Genomic DNA, 17,557 nt, shown 5'->3' with positions numbered 1-17,557 from the left:
GCCTGGACCTGCCCTCTCTTCCCCGTGGTCCTGCGGGGAGTTCTGAGGCTATGGGGGCCTTGCTCCCCAATTGCTATTCCATTTGGGGGTCCGTGTCTGCGCAGCCAAGATGAAGGGCGCTCCCCATCGGCCCTGCAATACAGGGCACCGTGGCCGGCAGCGGTGGGGGAGGCGGCGCCTGCGCCAGGCTTCCCCCCGGTTGTCCTGAGAGAACTGCGCTCGCTCCTCCCCCAGCCTTTATCTGGGGGGTGGCCCTAGGTGTTTCCTCTCACCCTGACAGCCACCTTCTCCCCTGGAGGGCGGTGCCCGGCCACCAGACCCTGGGACGTTCCCCGCCCCGGCTCCTAGCCCCCCAACTCTCCGCTCCTCATGGAGCCTGCAATTCCCATCTTCTCTGGACCCGAGCGCCGTGGAGCCAAACAGGAACAGGGCCCCTTTAAAGCCGAAACCTCACCGTGTCAGATCCTGGAGGGTATTTTCGGCCAAGAGGTAAAAATACAAGCAGTTGTCAGACTGGAACTCGGCCTGCACCGCGGGGAGAAGGACCAGCCAGTGGCTGCCCAGCTGGGGACATGCTGTCGGACGACGACAGTTCCCGCCAACCTGCCCAGTGCCCGGCCAGGCACTGCCGACGTGTGTTTCTTCGTGTCTCCATGTGCCAGGAACGCCAGTGTTGGTCATTTGTCACGGGAGCGTTGACCGCATTCACGCTCTACGGTTCATTCCAACTGCTCTCTGAGATTTAACACTCAGGCGGCTTCTAACTCTTCACCTTGATGTGAATGGTGATGCTATAGATAACTTTGCACGAGCTGCATTTTTCTTCTTCGTTTCCTTAGCGTAAATTCTAAAAATAGAGCGGAGTGTTTCCGAGCTCCTCTTACACAGTCCTAGAGTGTCGTCTCGAGAGCAGGGACCCATCACTGGGCAGTGCTTGCAGCGGTTGTTAAGGGAACGATTTCCCCCACAACCCAGGCTGCTGGGGCTTTTTCTGTCATTAGAACAGATGATTCTGCCCGTCTAACGTTGCGCAGAATCGGCTCACAGTCCGTTGCGCTCCATGGTTGACGATGAAGGTCCTGTGTCCTCCCAGTCACAGCCTGGGGTCAGCCTTGCCTCCCCTGCCTTGGAAGGGTGTCTACTCTCGTTGCTTCCTGGAGTTCCTTTTGCACGGAGCTCCTAGCTGTGCATATTCTGCGCAATGTCCCTTAGCGGGCGTCTCCCGGCAGCCTCCTCTGGGCCAGAACCCCAGGCGCGTGCGAGCATCACAGGGGGCGCGTTTCTAAAACATGGAACCTGGGCCTCGTTGGCCTTGAAGGAGCGAGCCAGTGCCTGGTCTTCCCTAACAGGTGGAGGCCCCGAGCCTGGACGCTTGGTCCAGACACCGGAGCCTCGGGCTTTACCCAGCGGCTGATGTTTTTAAACCAATGAGTACTTCTGCATGCCTACTATGTGGGACCACAGAGGCCAAGCCTATGGCACGTGCCTTCAAGGGGTTCACCCTCTGATGAGGAGGACAGACAGCGCGGTGTTGTAAGGGAAGTGCTGTAAGGGAGGCTGCGTGGATGGCTGTGATGGAGCAGCCCACGAAGGCTTCCTGGAGGAGGTAGCAAGGAGCTGGGTCTTGGGTGATGAAGAGCCATCCAGGTGGAGAGAATAAGCGCCAAGCGTTTGAAGCAGAGGAGCTATGCAGGCAGAGCTCCAGAGGCGGGATCGCGCATAGCAGGTTTGAAGGGCAGCAAGAGGCCTGTGGGAAGGGCTGGGCGCAGGGTTGGGCCGCCAGGGTTGGAATCCCAGCTCCACTGCCGCTTTGTCGCCGCAAGTCATGGAGGCCTGAGCTCTGATTCCACCAAGCCCGCGTGGTCACAGCGCTCGTCCGGCTGGTGCCTACGACGTGACATCATCTTCATTAAGCGCCAAGCGTAGCGCCAGGCACATGGTGAATGTTCAATGACTATGGGCTGGTCTGATCGGGAAAAGGTGATCTTTTAGGAGGGAGAGGTGGGCAAGGTCCTCCTCTCCTGTGCGCAGAGGCTTGATCGCGCAGTCGGCCCCGCGCACAGCAGGTGGGCCACGCAAAGGCACGGCCGGGCAGACTTGCGACACGGTGTGGGCAATGGCCGGGAGAGCGAGTGAGACAGAGAGGAGCAGTGGCAAAGAAATGCCCCCTCACGTGCAGTGGCCGCAGTGAGGAGGGGGGCGCCGGACAGGGAGGGACGGAGCGACGGAGCTGGGCAACCGTCAGAGGCCAGCGGGCAGGGGTGAGGGCAGACTCGGGTGGGTCCTCACGCTGCCACCGTCACGCCTGCCCCCGTGCCCAGCCAGGGCCTGCAGGCCACGGCCGCATCCGTCCCCCGGGGCCGGGCACCTCCCTCTCTCCCCCTGGGCCTGACTTCCTAGGACCCCCTGTCTCCGAAACCAGAGGGAGGCCACCGCTCTCCCCAAGGGGATGAGCTCAGCTTCCTCACGCCCTCCCCCCTTTACGAGAAATCTCGAGCCAGGTGGAGACCTGGTGCCTGCTCGGGACCCTTCCTGGCCCCTGCCTGGGGCGTCTGTGGGAGCCTGCGGCCCGCAGGCCGGTGTCTCTGCAGGGAGGAAGTGGCGCAAACCAGATACCACTTTGTTTGTTTTTCTGGTGAAGAAATAAGACCCTTTTCCTTATTTTTTAGGGATCGGGCAGATATTTTTAATTCCTTGAGTTTCCTGCTGTCCACAGATGTTTCCTATGGTGTCGCTGTCCAAAGGGACAGAGCCACGACATCGTCATCGGCGTTGTTCCCGAGACTCCCAGAAAGTGACCTTGCTCCACCTGGTGTGCCACCTCCGGCCCCCTCTGGACAGGGCGGTGGGGGGCGCATGCACGGCCCGTCTGTCGCCTACCCTGTGTCCTCACGTTCACCTGTGGCGGGGCGGGGGTCAGTCCTAGTACCAGGCGGCAGGTGGCACCATGGGGGCAGCGCAGAGGAGGGAGGCCCTGGTCTCCCGCACGAGTTCTCGGGGGGCTGAGTCCCTGGCCGAGGGACGCGAGTGACAGACACTTAGGCTTTGAATTGATCATCCCCTTGAGCAGAGCAGGATTTGGGGGTCGGGCTTGAGACGCTCATTGCAGTACTTTTTAGATTCTTCTTTATTTGATGTTTTCTGTGTTAGATACCGTGGCACCTCGCCTTCTTTCCCATGAACACGTGTCGTGGGAAGCCCCGTGAATCAGTTCCGGTGGGCACACTCAGGTGCGCACGCACAGGTCACAGAGCCGAGATCGGAGCCGGCAGGCGAGCCCCCGCCAGCGGGCGGAACCTTCAGGTTCGCCTCCCCGCGGCAGCTCCCCGCCACCGTACGTACCCTCCTTCTACACCCTTCTGGAGCACACGTCACGTTCTAGAACTACGTCCATTTTATGTGTACAGTATATGCACGTGCACATAGGCACACATGCACACAGGGCGGGTAGGTGGTTACTTAGGGTAACCCCCTCTTGATCAGCTCCGTTAAGTGCCTCCTAATTGGAAGCATTTTCGCCGGATTCTTAATCTCCGAAAACATCACTTGGGGCTTCGTGAATTTGGGATTATATTATACACGCTTCTCTGCCTCTTGCGTTTCTGCCTTGGCAGCCTTCCGTGCAAAGGAGCTCTAATTCACTTCTTTCTGCGGACGGACCGTGAAACCTCTCCCTTTTGCGGGGCACCCCCAGGCGCCCGGGCTGCCTTCTGCCTCCGTGTCCTGCTGCGCCGGGCCCCTGTGTCGGGGGCGCAGTCGAAAGCTTTGTGTCACCTCATCGCATAAACGCTGCCCAATCCTTTGCCCAAAGGCTGTGGCAGCTCCCGTGCCCCGTGGCAACGTTCCGTGTCCCTTCGCCTCAACAGCGAGAGCCGTTTCGCTCCCCCGCCCCCGTCCCTCTCTGCCCGTCTGATCAGCAGAAGGAGAAATCGCAGGGTTAACTTAATGTGCATTTCCCTGACAACTTAGTGCATCTTCTTATGTTTACTGGCTTTTTGAATTCGCTTTCCTATGAATCGTTTATTTATGACCTTTGTTACATGTTGTTTGCATCTTTTTGTGAGAGTGGTTAATATAGCAGATGGGACCTCGTCTTCATCCATGTTACAAATAATTTTTCAGATCTATCTTCTTCACTTTCCTTCATTTGTAGTATTTCTTCCATAAAAGTTTTAAGAGTTTCTTTCTTTTTCTTTTTTTTTTAAATATCTAGCTTCCGGGATCTCTTCGTTAAAGGGGAAACATTCCATTTTAGCCCTCTCTTATCCCGAACGCTGTGGTTATGTCTCTATTTCAGCTAATCTCAGTTTGCCTTCAAAATGTCGTAGACTCAGAGCCAGGCGTGGGAATTCAGCAAAGCATGATGGGACCTGCCGTGGCTGGCTCCCCTCAGACCCCACGGCCCCGCTCTGCCAGACCTGGAGCTGATACCAGCCTGGAATGTCTCCCTCCCCAGCTCTCAGCCTCCTCCGCCTTCCCTCCCTTCCCTGCAGCCCCCTCCTCTCTTTGTTCCTTAAATGGAAGTTTTCCTCCCATTTCCCCAGCTCTCTTCTCTATTTTGCCCTTCTTCCTGGTGGGATAGATATGGAACATCCCTGAACCCCCCTGTCCGGCTCCAGGGCCTCCCAGGGTTGCGGGGGTCCTTTCCTGCCGTCGGAGCTGTGCGGCCCACCCTTCCCTGAACACCGAGCCCCGCCCCCCCCCCCCCCCGAGAAGGATGTGTGCATCGCTGTGGGGCCGCCCCAGTGCCTCTCTGCACGGGCAGAATTCAGGACAAATGTCTCCCTTTAAATGCCTCGCTGGGTTTACCCCTTTTGGAATCAATTCCAAACACCTTGGCTCCCTGTTTGCTAACTGCCTGCGCTTGCTGAGCTCCCTCTCAGGGAGCAGACGCCCTGCTACCTGCCCACGGCCCCCTGAGGGGCAGAGGGGGCCACGAAGCACACATCCTGCCTCCGGAGCGCCCCCCGACCTCCTCCCGAGCTGGTCGGCCCCGTCCTTCCTGGGTCCTCAGACACAGCCACGCGGCAGCCTGCGCCGCTCCCGGGGACGTCAGCTGTGCCCCACGGACCCGGCATCTTCTGCCACTGAACTCTCAACCCCCGTCCCTCTCCCTCTGCTGTGAATTCAACCACCCGGACTGTCGCCTTCAACAGAGCAGGGACCGCGACTTAATTTCCCTGTAACCGCTCGCCCGCCCCCGAAGCTATCGGTCGGTGGTATTTGTCAGGAACTTCCTCTGAATGCCGCCCAAAGGTTTAGCCAAGACCTCTGTAAGAATATTGAATCTTCTCACATCTCACTTGGCCTTCAGATACCTGCAGCTGTGAGCCTGCAGAAATTCCTGCTGGGCCTCAGGTCTTGGCCGCCCAAAGGGCTGTAACCCCCACGGGCCAGTTCTGGTCCCTGTTCAGTCAAATGAGTGGAGAGTAGGAAGGGGAGAGAGAGAGAGAGAGAGAGAGAGAGAGAGAGATGCCGGGTTGGGGTGGGGGGTTGGCGGAGAAGGCACCTCCCCCCGCCCCTGCCACGTAGCTGTGATGCTGTCCCTGAGAGGGGCACCAGCCCCGTGCGCCCAGGCGTGGACAGAGGCCGCACCTCCGTGGGGTGAAGGCGGTCCTTTGGCCATCCCAGGTCCTCTCTGTGTGGATTGGCCGGGAACCAGGAGGCGTGGAGCCCCCTTGCCTGGGAAAGACCCCCGCCGGGCTCTCCCCGGGGAGGGGGCCCTCCAACCGGTGCCGGGGGAGCGATGGGAGAAAGTGCGGCCTGGCCTCCCTCCGATAAGAAACCCGAATCACCTTGTGAGTCACCCACCAGGCATCCGCCGGGGAGCAGGCTGGCGGGCGTCCAAGGAGAGATTTCCCGTGGGCACACAGATGCTAACGGGGCGCCGGCAGGGGGAGGCCGGGCTATTTGTGTCTTGGACCTGGCGCTCAATGCTTTGTGGGCTGGGAGCCAGGATATTTCGGTTCCCCACCGGGAGGACCTTTCTGGGTTTCCTGGGAGGAACTTCTGCTCAGCGCTGGGAGCCCCTCTGTCCCACAGGGCCCCGGGAGTCCTCACCCTGGGCCTGGTGACGAGCCCGGACTGCGCCCCAGGGCCCGTGCCAGCCTCACCCCCGGGTCCCCGAGGCCCTTCCGGCCCCGCAACCCAGGCCCCTCGAGGCTGGCCCAGGGCTGAGCCCATGCCCGCCATGGCCGCCCCGCCCCAGGCAGCAGAAGGGCACAGGCCCGCAGGTGCGCATGGAAGGAGAACCCTGCAGCCTCCCTTCTTGTGTGACCTGCCCGAGGAGACCAGAGTGAGGCTGTTCTCCCCGAGTTGCGTGGACCCAGCCCCCTCAGTTTCCTTTTCCTGCTACAGTTACACTCCCTTCGGCCTTGAACCCTCCCATCTGGCGTAGTCACGGGTTTTCTTTTCTTTTGGGGGTATAGTTGGTGTGCAATAGTCTGTTATCTTTTCAGGTGTGCAATAGAATGTTCTGGCATTTGCGCTCCTGGCGATGGGACCGCCTGCGGCCGCCGTAAACACACTGTTGACCGTGTTTCCCTTTGTTCCTGCTTTCTCGGGCGCCCGCCTCCTGGGCTGTGTGGGCCGCGCCGTCTGCTCTCCTGAAACTTCTTCCTAAAGCGCGGAGCCTGGCCGCTCACCAGGGGTGAACGCTCGCTGGAGTCGGTGCGGAGGGTGCTCGGGTGAACGCTCGCTGGAGTCGGTGCGGAGGGTGCTCGGGGTTCCGCTCCGCGAGGCGTCTTGGCCCAGGTCGGGCAGTGCTGGATCCCGCACCTTGAAGAGCCGTGTGTGAAGATGTTGGGGGCGGGTAGGTCCACATTTTTTCGGGGTCCCTGAGCGTCTGGGCGGAACGCCCCAATTCTGCCTCAACTTTGTGACCCACCTCCATTTTCGCTGACGTGAGTTCCGTTTTCTTCACCGTGATGTGAGAGCGAAAAATAGGGCCAGTCAGCCGGGAGGGGCCTGGGGAGGCATCTTCGCAAGCCCTGAACTTGAACTTCGCAAGAAGGGCTGAGGGGGCGGGGACTTCACACAGCTCCCCCGGCTGCAGGGTCAGTGGCCTCCCTGCTCCCGGGCCACTCGGCTCTTGAAATAACTCATCTGGATCTTCTCTTCTGACTCTGCAGGACAGAGCGTGTTTGGCCAGAGACTTAACCCCTTCTCCCACTGCCTGGGCCCACGCGTGCGCCCCAGAGAGCTGCCCGAGCCGTTCGCCCACTGCGGCCCCCGAGGGCGGGCCCCTGCCCCCACCTGAGGAGCAGGTCCGGTCAGGCCTGGGCGGCAGGGGCGGGCACAAGCCTCGCACGGCCTCGGGGCGGCCCTCTCCTGTCCCCTCCGTGGTACAGGGCCCGGGTGAAAGGCAAGACCTGTCCCCGCCTACGGAGGCCCAAAGCGGCCTCCCCTCTCATGGCCGGCCTCGGCCCTGTCCCCCGCCCTCCCAGCAGCCCCAAGACAGACAAACGACCCCAGCGCCGGCACGAGTAAGGTGACTCGTAACTGGAGTCCAGAGTCACACCCCAGCCTGCTCTCTTGTGTGACTCAGAGGCTCCGTTTGTAAATTCCTTTGACTCCGAGGTGCGGCACCAACCCATCCCGTCTCCGACTCGTTCCGCAGGGCAGGGGACCCTGCACCCCCTGCCAGTAATGCTTCAGGACCGACTGGCAACGGCCCGGCGTCTCCACAAGGTGCATGGGAGCCCTCACTCCACCTGGCACCTGCTGTGTGGCCGTCGGCGACGTAGGCGGCAGCTTGTCCTGTGCCGGGGTCTCATGTGCATCATCTCATTTGGTCTTTGTAACCATCAGAGGAGATAAGGGCTTCATTGTGCAAGTGGGGAAACTGAGGCTCAGTAAGGGCGAGTGTCTTGCCTGAGATCCCACGCCTAGTGAGAAGCAGAGTTTGGAGTTGGACCCGAACGCTCTGGTCAAACACTATCTCTGAGCATCCCCATGGCCCCTGAGAGGGTGTCATTGGCCACGTTTGACAGATGGGACTGGAAGCACGTAAGTCAATTGCCCGAGATCCCACAACCCATAAATTGTAACATGAGATTCCAACCTGGGCCCGCCAAGCCCGGATTCCGCGCAGGCCTCCCGGTTCCTGTTTCCTGAGAGCTGGCAGCAGGGCCCGGCGGCTGCCAACCTCGTGGGCCATGGTGCCCTCCCGCCCAGGCCACGGACTAAGTGGGGTGCCACGGGAGGCAACTAGAAGGGGCAAATAGAAGGAGACCTCGCGCAGATAGAGTGCACCCCGACCTTTTTTTAAAAAATCTAGGATGAGCACTTTTTTAAAATTTAGACAATTGATTTCACATTTGTAAGAAAATCTACGCATAGTAAAATTCACCCTGACGAACGTATGATTTGATGGGTGCTGCCGTCGCGTAATTGCCGCGAGATCCAGATTGCAAGGAAAACAGAGGGCGCTTCCATCCTTGACGTTCGCGGGGCCCTCCACAGTCAGCCCCCGCCCCGCCCATCCCCGGGACCCGGCGACCCGCTTCCCGTGGGCACCCCTGCTTTTTCGGGGGAGCTGCGCCCACGGGTCACGCCGTAGTCTCTCCTGTCTGGCTTCCCCAGCTGGCGCATCGCGATCCACCGTGTGGCGTGTGGCGCCAGTTCACTCCTTCCCGTGGCGGAGCAGCACGCTGCGGCGTGCGTGTGACCCAGGTGCGCTCCCACTGGCCGGCGGGTGGGTGTTGGGTTGTTCTTCCCTCAGGACTGCGGGCACAGCTGCTCTCAGCGTTTGCTCTAAGTCTTCACGGAGACATAGGCATTCGTCTCCCGGGCAAATACCCAAGAGCGGAATTGTTGGGTCGCGTGGTTGGTGTGTGTTTCATCTGACAAGAAGCTGCCAGAATACTTTGCCAAGTGGCTGTGGCACGCGGCGCTCCCAGCAACGGCGCGGGAGCTCTCCGGCTGCCCTGCCGCGCGCCTGCACTTGGTGTTGTCGGCTCACTCCATTGTTGCCATTCTTGTGGGTGTGTGGTGGCGTCTCTTTGCAGCCTTAATTTGTGTTTACCTGATGACTAGTGTGCTTATTAGGCATTCTTGTATGTTCTCTGGTGAAGTATTTGCTCAAACACTTTGCCTGTTTTCCTTGGGTTGGTTGTCTGACTGTTACTGAATTTGATGGGCGCCTCTAGCCCCCAAATGTGATCTCCCAAGGCTCTGGCCTCCGAAGGCAGGTGGTGCTGGTTAGGAACGCAGGCCTCAATAGACCGTCCCAGCGTGGATCCTAGGGAAGGAGGGGAGGGGAGGGGAGGCGGGGGCAGGGGAGCCATTGTAACCAGAGAGTCTGCAGCTGACTGGGAGGCAGGCCCGGGTCCTTGGGCAACTTGTTCTAATCTTAGAAGTTATGCCTCAGCTTTCTGCTGCAGCCTGAAGGACAAGTGTCCCAGGCCTCAGGACCCACGCAGCCACTCCCACTCAGGAAGCAGAAATGGCCCCTAGTGACGGGGATTCCCGCGGGGCCCCCAGGTGGCCCGTGGCCCCCGGGACTCCGGCCGCTCTGGCCCAGAGGCTCCCTGGGGCCCAGCACACCCCCCCAGACTGGGAGGGACCCTCGGTGACATCAGGTTTCCCATGAGACTGACCTTGGCGAGAGGGCAAGTGCAGGGAGCATTAAACTCACCTGGAGGGCCTTGGGTGGTGGGTGTGCTTGCTGGCTCTGGGAGTGAGCGAGCCCGTCCCTTCACCCAGCGCCGCATGGTGACGCTTGTCACACCCTCCCCTTTGCCCTGAAAACAAAAAGAAAAGAGCCACGCTGCCCAGACTGATGAGGTCCGCGCCCCGGCCTTCGTGCGCCACCGCTGGAGGAGGACGGGGACGGAGGAGTGGGGCGTGCGGCCCACCTGGACGGAGGGGTGACGCATCCGGCCCCGCCCTGCCCCTAGGCGGCCTCGCTCAGCTGCCCATCCGCAGGCGTGGCCACCACCTGCCACGGGAGCCAAGTTCCAGTCCCAGGCGGGCGCCTCAGGGTCTGTCCGGGCCCTCTGTTCCGGCCGCGTACCCTTTCTGAGCCTTTTCCTTTTGCCATCTGTCCCCTTGCTCCCAGCCCCGTGTTCCTGGGGCTCCGTCCCTGCAAGCAGCAGCCCCATCCTTCCAGCCGCCAGTGCCAGGGACCTGGGCAGCGCCCGGGCAGCCGCCAGCTCTTCCCAACCGAGTCCCGCTCATGGTCTCCAGCGCCTGGAGCCTGCCCAGGTCAGGCCACTGCCCCGTCCAGCCGCGCAGGGTCCTGAGATCCACAGAACACTGGCCCCATCCCCGAGTGCAAGGCCAGCCTCAAGACAGGCTGACTCCCAGATGGACATACACGGTCGTCGCCGTGGGCCCAGTGAGGCCTGGGCCCCGCCCCCCTCTGACCTGATGCACCCGACCCCGTGAGTCCGCTCCCCTGGGGGCCCCGGGCACAAGCAGGTCGCGGCTCACGGACACCTGGAGGGTGGGTGAACCGATACGCCGTGCGACTCGGAGCCGCCCCCTCACTGTGCGTGCTGCGGGCTCAGACGGCCCCCCAGCACCCCAAGTAAAGGGGCTGCCGCCTGCGGGGCAGCTTTGAGGGTGTGCAGGTGGCGGGAAGCGGGTCGTGAGGGCGCCGCACTGCTGACAACAGCAGATCGAAGGTTGGGGGGCGTGCCCATCATCCGGGGTGGCGATGAGGACCATTAGGGGGACCGCAGAGCCAGGGTAAGGTGAGAGCGTCAAGACGACCCTGGAACCGTCACAGCATCCCGGAGGGGCCGCCGGCTGGTCCCTCGGAAGTGATGGCGTAGGCATGGTCCTACTGGGAGGGGCGCGCACCGCCCGACTGTCTGAAACCCCTCCCAGTTCCGGGGGAGCAAAGCTTGCTGGCCCGGGGCGCAGGTGCTGAGCTGTGTGGGGCTCCGAGGGCGTGAGAGGTCGCCACACTTGCCGGAACTGCAGGGCAGAAACTCAGGCTGAGCCTCGGACAGGCTGAGCCCTGGGCCCTGCTGGCCCTGCCCCCACCGCGCTCCCTAGGCCATGCATCTTCTGTTGTGCCTCCCTATTTATATAGCGCTTTACTGTTTGAAAAGCACCTTCGGAAATTATGCTACTTAACTGAAGCCCGTTGCCGGGCAAGTGGCGGGTGGAGTCATGGGTTCCCTGGGCTACCCTGGTCGGCTTTTCCTGTGTGACTCTGCCTGAGCTGCTTGCCCTCTCTGGGCTTCAGGGACCAGGAGGCGTCTGGAGAGCAGACCCGCCAGGCTTCGGCCAGCTCTGGGGTCCGCAGACATGCCAAAGGAAACCCACTCACTGGGCTCCAGGAAAGCAGACTCAGACAAATTACAACCTTTCCTTCACTCCAGCATCTAAGCCCTGAGGGCTCCCAGAAGCCTCCTCTATCCCTCGCTCCCGAGCCCCTAGCCAAGCCCCGTTTTGGGACAGGGAAGTTTGGGGAAGGCTTTTGATTCCTGGGCAGCTCTATTTTTATCTGGAATGCATCTTCCTGCACCACCGGCGACAGGCGCCTTTGGAGCCGCGGTGAAGTGCGTGGTCAGCAGGACTGAGCAATAAATAGCAGCGACAGAGGCCGATTGGCTATGTGGGCAGGAAGTTAGATGGACGAGCCGATCAGCTCAATCAGCCGCTCGGCGCCTCCAGCCCCTGCCAGCCCAGCAAGACGCGCTGCTTGCCGCCCACCGTTCCTCGCGCGGCCTGTGAGCTCAGACGCCGCGGGTCCCGTAAGCTCTGCACGCCGGGCGCAGTCCCGGGGCCTCCGACGCCCGCGCTCCCCACGTTACCGGAAACTCCGGCGTCTTGACTAGGGGTAAACCCCTCACATCTTTATATGAAGTCAGCGTTTGATGTTCAGGCTGGGATGCGGATGAACTTGAATTATAGCAGGAAACAGCAAAGGGGGGCCTGTCTTTTCCTCCCAATCTGTTCCCAGATCTGAAGGTCCAGGGCCTTAGTTCTCCCCATCTCTAAACATGCCTTCTTCACAGAGCTTTGTTCTGTGTGCTTTTAAAAATCCTCACGCAAGGACACGCTTATTGATTTGAGAGAGAGAGAAAAGGAGAGGCAGAGAGAGAGAAACATCGATCGGTTGCCTCTCCCACACGCCCCAACCAGCAACCAAGCCCACGACCCAGGCATGTGCCCTGACTGGGAATCGAACCTGCCACCTTTCAGTTTATGGGATGATGCTCCAACCCACTGAGCCGCTCCAGCCAGGGCTGTCCTGTGCACTTAACGTCACCAAGGGAGGTTCGTGGGGGGTGGCGCCTGCACCATCGCAGGGCTGCTGACACTTACTTTGGAGGGAAACCCCAGTCAGAAAGCACAGCAAGACGTCCTAGGCCCTCCTTAGGAAGCGCACGTGCCTACACGTGCGTGTGTGCCTGAGCGCGGCACGCGGGGGAGCAGGCTTGCCGCTGCAGGGCGCCCGGCCCGCCTCTGCAGGCCGCGACCCTGGGGGTAGCAGCGCGGGGCCTTCTCCGCAGCCCCCCAGCCTGGGCAGCGGCCTGGGAGGGCGTTCGCAGCCTGTGTAACCAATGCCATCGTCATGGTCACAAGAACAAAAGCCGAGAGGCTCTGGGACTGGGCACGTGAAGAACACTATTAAAACCAGGCGGTCACGCAGGCAGCATGTAGCTTCACAGACGCGGGGCGGCCACTCCCCGCCCCCGCTGACTCACCCGGTGCAGCCCGGTGACCAATGGCCCGTGGGAGCGAGCGGAGCCCCGGGAGCGCCTCGGCCTCCTCAGCGAGCCTGCAGGCGCCTGGGGCGATGGGCGCCCACCCCGGTCGCCGGTGCCGGAGGCAGAGCGGGGCTTGGACCAGCTCGGAGACACCTGCTTCCTTCAGCGAAAAGGAACGGGGGGGCAGAAGGGGCGAGGGTCTCAGTGAGGACGCACCGTGCACAGTCCGGCCCTGCCTCTCCCCCTGGGCCCTCCGAGGGTCCGCCCCTGAGCTCAGGACGCCCCGGCCCTTTCTATAGAAAGGCAGTTGGTCCCCAGAACAACCATCCGGGGCGTGTGCTGCTGCCGTCCTTGTCTCGGTACAGAGAGGTCCTAAGGTCGTTTGCCCGAGGCCACCGAGCTGGTGACAGATGGACAGTGTCTTCTGGTCCCCCTTGCCAGGCTGCCTGTCTCTCGCACTGGGCACTTATTAATTTGACAGAAAGTTGCTGAACACTTTACCCCCAAGGCACTTGATGAAGTAGGGGGACAGACCACGGACAGGTGGTGAACTCGGCCACGGGCACCCCTTTCCCGCGGCCTCCTCGGACCGAGGGAAGGAGGCCCCAGGGCCGTCACTGGGGCCACGGCGTGAGGAGCCCGGGGCTCGTGTGCCTCCCGGACCGCTGGGCGGCCCCAGTCTCCAGGGCCACGGCCAGGGCCCAGCGCGCCTCCCACATCCACTGAACGTGCTTGGCCGAATGGTGCTTTTAGAAAACCTCACAGGCAGGAGCCAGTTGCAGAATGCAGCTCAAAGACCTCATTGTCACGAGCCCCTTCTCGTGGCCACGAAACAAGTGCCTGGTGTGGCCCCCCATGCGGACACTGAGCTGAGCCAGGTGCACATCTGCTAACTGTCACCTCCCTTTCATTTGCCAGGAAAGACCCACAGAGACCAATGCCAATGTGGACAACTCGGCGCCCCCGTCGGTGGCCCAGCTGGCCGGGCGGTTCAGGGAGCAGGCGGCGGCCTCGAAGGAGGTGAGCCAGGCGCCTCGCAGCCCCTCTCTGGGGAGGGCGGGCCGGAGGAAGGGGAAGTCTGGGTCAGGCCAGTGGGCAGGAGGGAGGAAGCGTGGTCATTACCAAATTAGGAAGAGAAGCCACAGAGGGGTCCCCCTGAATGTGAGGAATGTCGCCTCTGCGGGCCGGGCAGGCTCCTCCCTGCTGAGCGAGGCTGACTGGGTCGGAGCCCCTGCCGGGCCGCAGCCGCATGTCTGCATTCGGCACCACCTCCGTCGCCCGCTGTGGAGACGGCGACCTTGCCCCGCTGTGCCCGGCCTGGTCTGGCTCAGAATAAGGATGGCCCCGCCCCAGCTCCCGTCCCAAGCCCAGGGCGCCGGCAAGGAAGCCAGGGAGGCGCATCCGCTGCTGCAGCGCAGGCAGACGGCAGCTGGGGCGCAAGATTCACCTGCGCGGCTGATGGCCCGTCTCGAGGACACGCCACCCCTCCCTGCCTTCTCTCCTCCTCCAGACGCCCCCAAACATCCCTCAAACCATCTCCTCCTCCTTCCTCTTCCTCCCCGTTGCCTGACTCGCCTTCTCTCTCGCTCCCTCTCTGTCTGTCCGTCGCTCTCCCCCCTCCAGATTCCGGCCAGTAAACCAGCCAGAAGGAAACCGCCCTGCTCCCTCCCCCTGTTCCCCCCAAAGGGAGAGCTGGGCCAGAACGGAGAGGAGGTAAGTGCGCGGATGCGCCGCTGGGGAGCTTTCCTCCTCCTCCCAGGAGGGGACACGAGGTTCACACACTTCGCCCTCGACCCCGGGGCAGGTGATGCCCCCGCTGTAGATTCAGGGATGAATTCGCTGCGTCCTGGATGCTGACCGCGGGGCTCCTTCCATGCTCGCTTGCTGAGCTACAGCTCGACTGACCTGCTGGAGAAGGCCCGCTGGCTTTCGGGCTGGGGGTTTCCGCAGGGAAGACAGGCCCTATGCAGTCTCACCACCTCGAGCCAGGGGCCGGGCAAGTCATGCTTCCTCCCAGCTCTGGCCTAATGACCTTCCGAGCAGAGAAGCGCCTGGGGAGAGGGCCACACTCGTCTCAGGCGGAACTGTGACGTGGCAGTCAAGGCTGGCCGCTGCTGGGGTCATTGGGAGCCACCCCGAGCGCAGCGGCTCGCGGCCCTCTGAGAGCAATAGCCGTGCGGCCCACGTGGGAAAGGACCTGGTGTCCTGGGCACAGCCGGCAACGGGGCCCCGGGCTGCAGGCTCGCCTACGCTTGGTTGCCTCGTTTGTCTGCAAGAGCCATTTCTCCAGGCCCTGTCCCCGTGGCCCACGATCCTTCGCTCTGGCCGTGGTCCCTGCTAGAAAGGAATGGGCACGTTTTCTCATCCAGCCTGGGGTGCAAGCAAGCAGGGACAGCTCCCGGATCCTGCTCCAACCCCTGTCCCCTTCCGTTCCGGGACCGGCATCTGAGGACAGGCACTGGACACCGTGTGAACTGGGGCCAGCCTCTGGGTGCCTCCCTGCTCCCCACTCTGAAGTGCCACATCAGGGGAGATCCGTGGTTTTCGAGCATCGTTATCAGCCCCAGGCGTCCAGGCAGAAGCCCGCAGATAAGGCAGGCGCTCGGCCGCTCCCGGTGGGGTAGGCAGGGTGTATTCCGCTCTGGGAACACCCACACATACCGAACAGGGGTCTTCTTCTGGGATGGGGACGCCAAGAAGCGCAGGTGTGGAAGCACGGAGGCCCCTGGCAGGGTCTCCTCCGCGCCGACATCAGGGTTCTGCGGCCTCACCCGCTCGTGGCCCGGCCGAGGCCGCAACCAAACAGGCACCGACGCGGCTCTTCGCCGAGGGCTGGCTCCTCCGCGTGGCCTCCGCCCTCTGCCGCCCTCTGGGCTTGGGGTCTGTGCTGGGACGGGCTGACCCCCCGCCCCAGGACCTGGCCTGGGCCCCAGAGCGCCTCCGCACTGCCTCCTTTTTTGTAAGACAGACAAGAACACTGACCAGACAGAGGAGGGGGCTGGACGGGGACGTTGTAGCTGCCTGACAAAGACGGAGGGGCCCGGTTCATGCAGGGCCCCGTGCAGGAACAGCGGCGACAGCGGGCACCAGCCAGCCGTTGAGCCAAGGGCCGGGCCGAGAGCCGGTGGACGTCAGAGGGCAAGTCCTGCCGGAGGGACAGGCCGCCTGTGCACAGGAAGGGCGTCACTCCCCAGAGCGGTGACTTTTTGTCGCTTTGACATTCGCCTGGACGTGAGAGGTTTCGCCTGGCTGGGTTGACGGGTGGCCGCCCTCGCTCCGCCAGCAGGAACCCGAATGGCGGGAGGCCGGGGGCCCGGGAGGCAGGGCCTCGGCGGGTGGCCCCTTGGTTCCTAATGTGGAAAGGGCCTTCCCACCCCGTGTGCTTCCTGGCCTCCCGTGCGCCCGCACCGACTGGAGCCGGGGGCTCAGCCCCTGCAGACCAGGGGGACCAGGCTGTTCGATGTGTCCACAGACCCTGCCTGGTCTGCCAGAGAAGGGCTGAACTCACCCCCGCCTGAGACATCATGTCCGTAGCTTGTAGGCATCACTGGGGTGTCCTGTATGGACATAGATCCACCCACAGAGAGGAGGCAGGTGGCCTGGCGCCGTAGGTTAAATGGCTGGGAGATGCTGCCACCTGCTGCCAGGTCTGGGAACTGCATGAGCGGCTCTACTGAATTCTGCTCTGCAGTTCCATTCCCTCGGGCAGGGGCCTGGGGAGCCGGAGCTGGGTTCCCGGGCCCGCCGTGCGGTGAAGGGCCAGGCTCACTACGTTTCCCCTCCTCAGAAGGCAGAGATCAGGGGGAGGAGACGGGTTTACAGCACTACAGAAGGAGAGCACAGTCAGCAAAATCACAGCAGCAGCTTCTAAAACAGCGTCTTCAGGAACGCTGGCCCCTGTGAACTTTCCCCTCCGGACACAGCGGCAGAGGGCGACCGGCTGGGCTGGACGCGCCCTGTGCTCCCCTGGGCAAGGGCCCCGTGGAGGTCGCCCGAGGGGCGCGGCGGGCCGTGTGAGTGGTGGCGTCTCAGCTGGGGGTGCTGGCGGCTGCTGGGGCTCCTGTTGTCCCGGGGGTCCCCCCAGGTCCTGGGCAGGGACCATCCCCTGCCGCTGCTCTCCGGGAAGTCTGGGCCCCGCACAGGGCATGGCAGTGCTGTGGCATCAGCTTCGCCCTTCCCTGGCCGAGCTTGTCCCCTCCGGACGTTTTCTGAGTGGTCAGCATTGTTCTTCCTCCTGTGGCTCAGGCAGAGCAGTGCCTGGGGGCGGGCACTCGGGTGGGCCCCCAGAGTACGGGGAACCCCTTTTCTGCCTCGGCCTCGGGCCATCAACATGAAGTTCCTCCTCCTCCTTCTTCTTCCTCTTGTTCTTTTTGTCCAACAGTATGAAGTCCCTCCTCCTTCCCCTCCCCCCCACCTTCTTCATCACCATCGTTCTTGCATGTGAGGAACAACATACCTGGGGAGCCAGACTTAACTGTAGGGATTTTTCATAAAACGGGGAGGAATCCATCTTTTTAGGTAATATAAAATCAAAGACAGACAAGATCGCTACATACGTTCATCACAAAAATATCTTCAGCTAACAGAGCCCATCTTTATACAACCAGCACAAGGCCTGGAATGTAGTAGATATTCAATAAATGTCTGAGTAATCAGAATGAATATTCAGCCCTTTGGGAAACAATCATTTATTGCGGGATTTTCCAAAACATCATTAGTTCAAGGGGGAATTCTGAAAATACCTGTCAGGTTTCACTGCCGGTCTGTGGTTTCTTATTTTGTCTGTGACCCACAGAAGAGGGTCACTCTGCCCTTTCTCTGAGAAACTCCCTCCAGGCGTTGGTTCATGTTGTTGAAGGCCATGGGGGCAGGGAAGTCCCTTCTCAGAC

General features: G+C 61.8%; 1 protein-coding gene across 1 annotated transcript in view; it reads left to right on the top strand.

The window, feature by feature from the left end:
- RCSD1 (RCSD domain containing 1) overlaps positions 1–17,557 on the top strand; it is a gene marked incomplete at its 5' end in the record, with an annotated part of 36,807 nt that overhangs the window by 12,777 nt on the left and 6,473 nt on the right. The window contains 2 exons of the mRNA XM_054587602.1: positions 13,587–13,688; positions 14,292–14,381. Coding sequence (XP_054443577.1) covers positions 13,587–13,688; positions 14,292–14,381 — 192 coding nt within the window. The remainder of the gene's footprint in view (positions 1–13,586; positions 13,689–14,291; positions 14,382–17,557) is intronic.

Source organism: Pteronotus mesoamericanus, unplaced genomic scaffold (genome assembly GCF_021234165.1).
Source record: "Pteronotus mesoamericanus isolate MK-2021 breed Mesoamerican mustached bat unplaced genomic scaffold, CSHL_Meso_final scaffold_1186, whole genome shotgun sequence".
Classification (NCBI taxonomy): Eukaryota; Metazoa; Chordata; class Mammalia; order Chiroptera; family Mormoopidae; genus Pteronotus; species Pteronotus mesoamericanus.
This window is presented reverse-complemented; position numbering and strand designations above follow the sequence as displayed.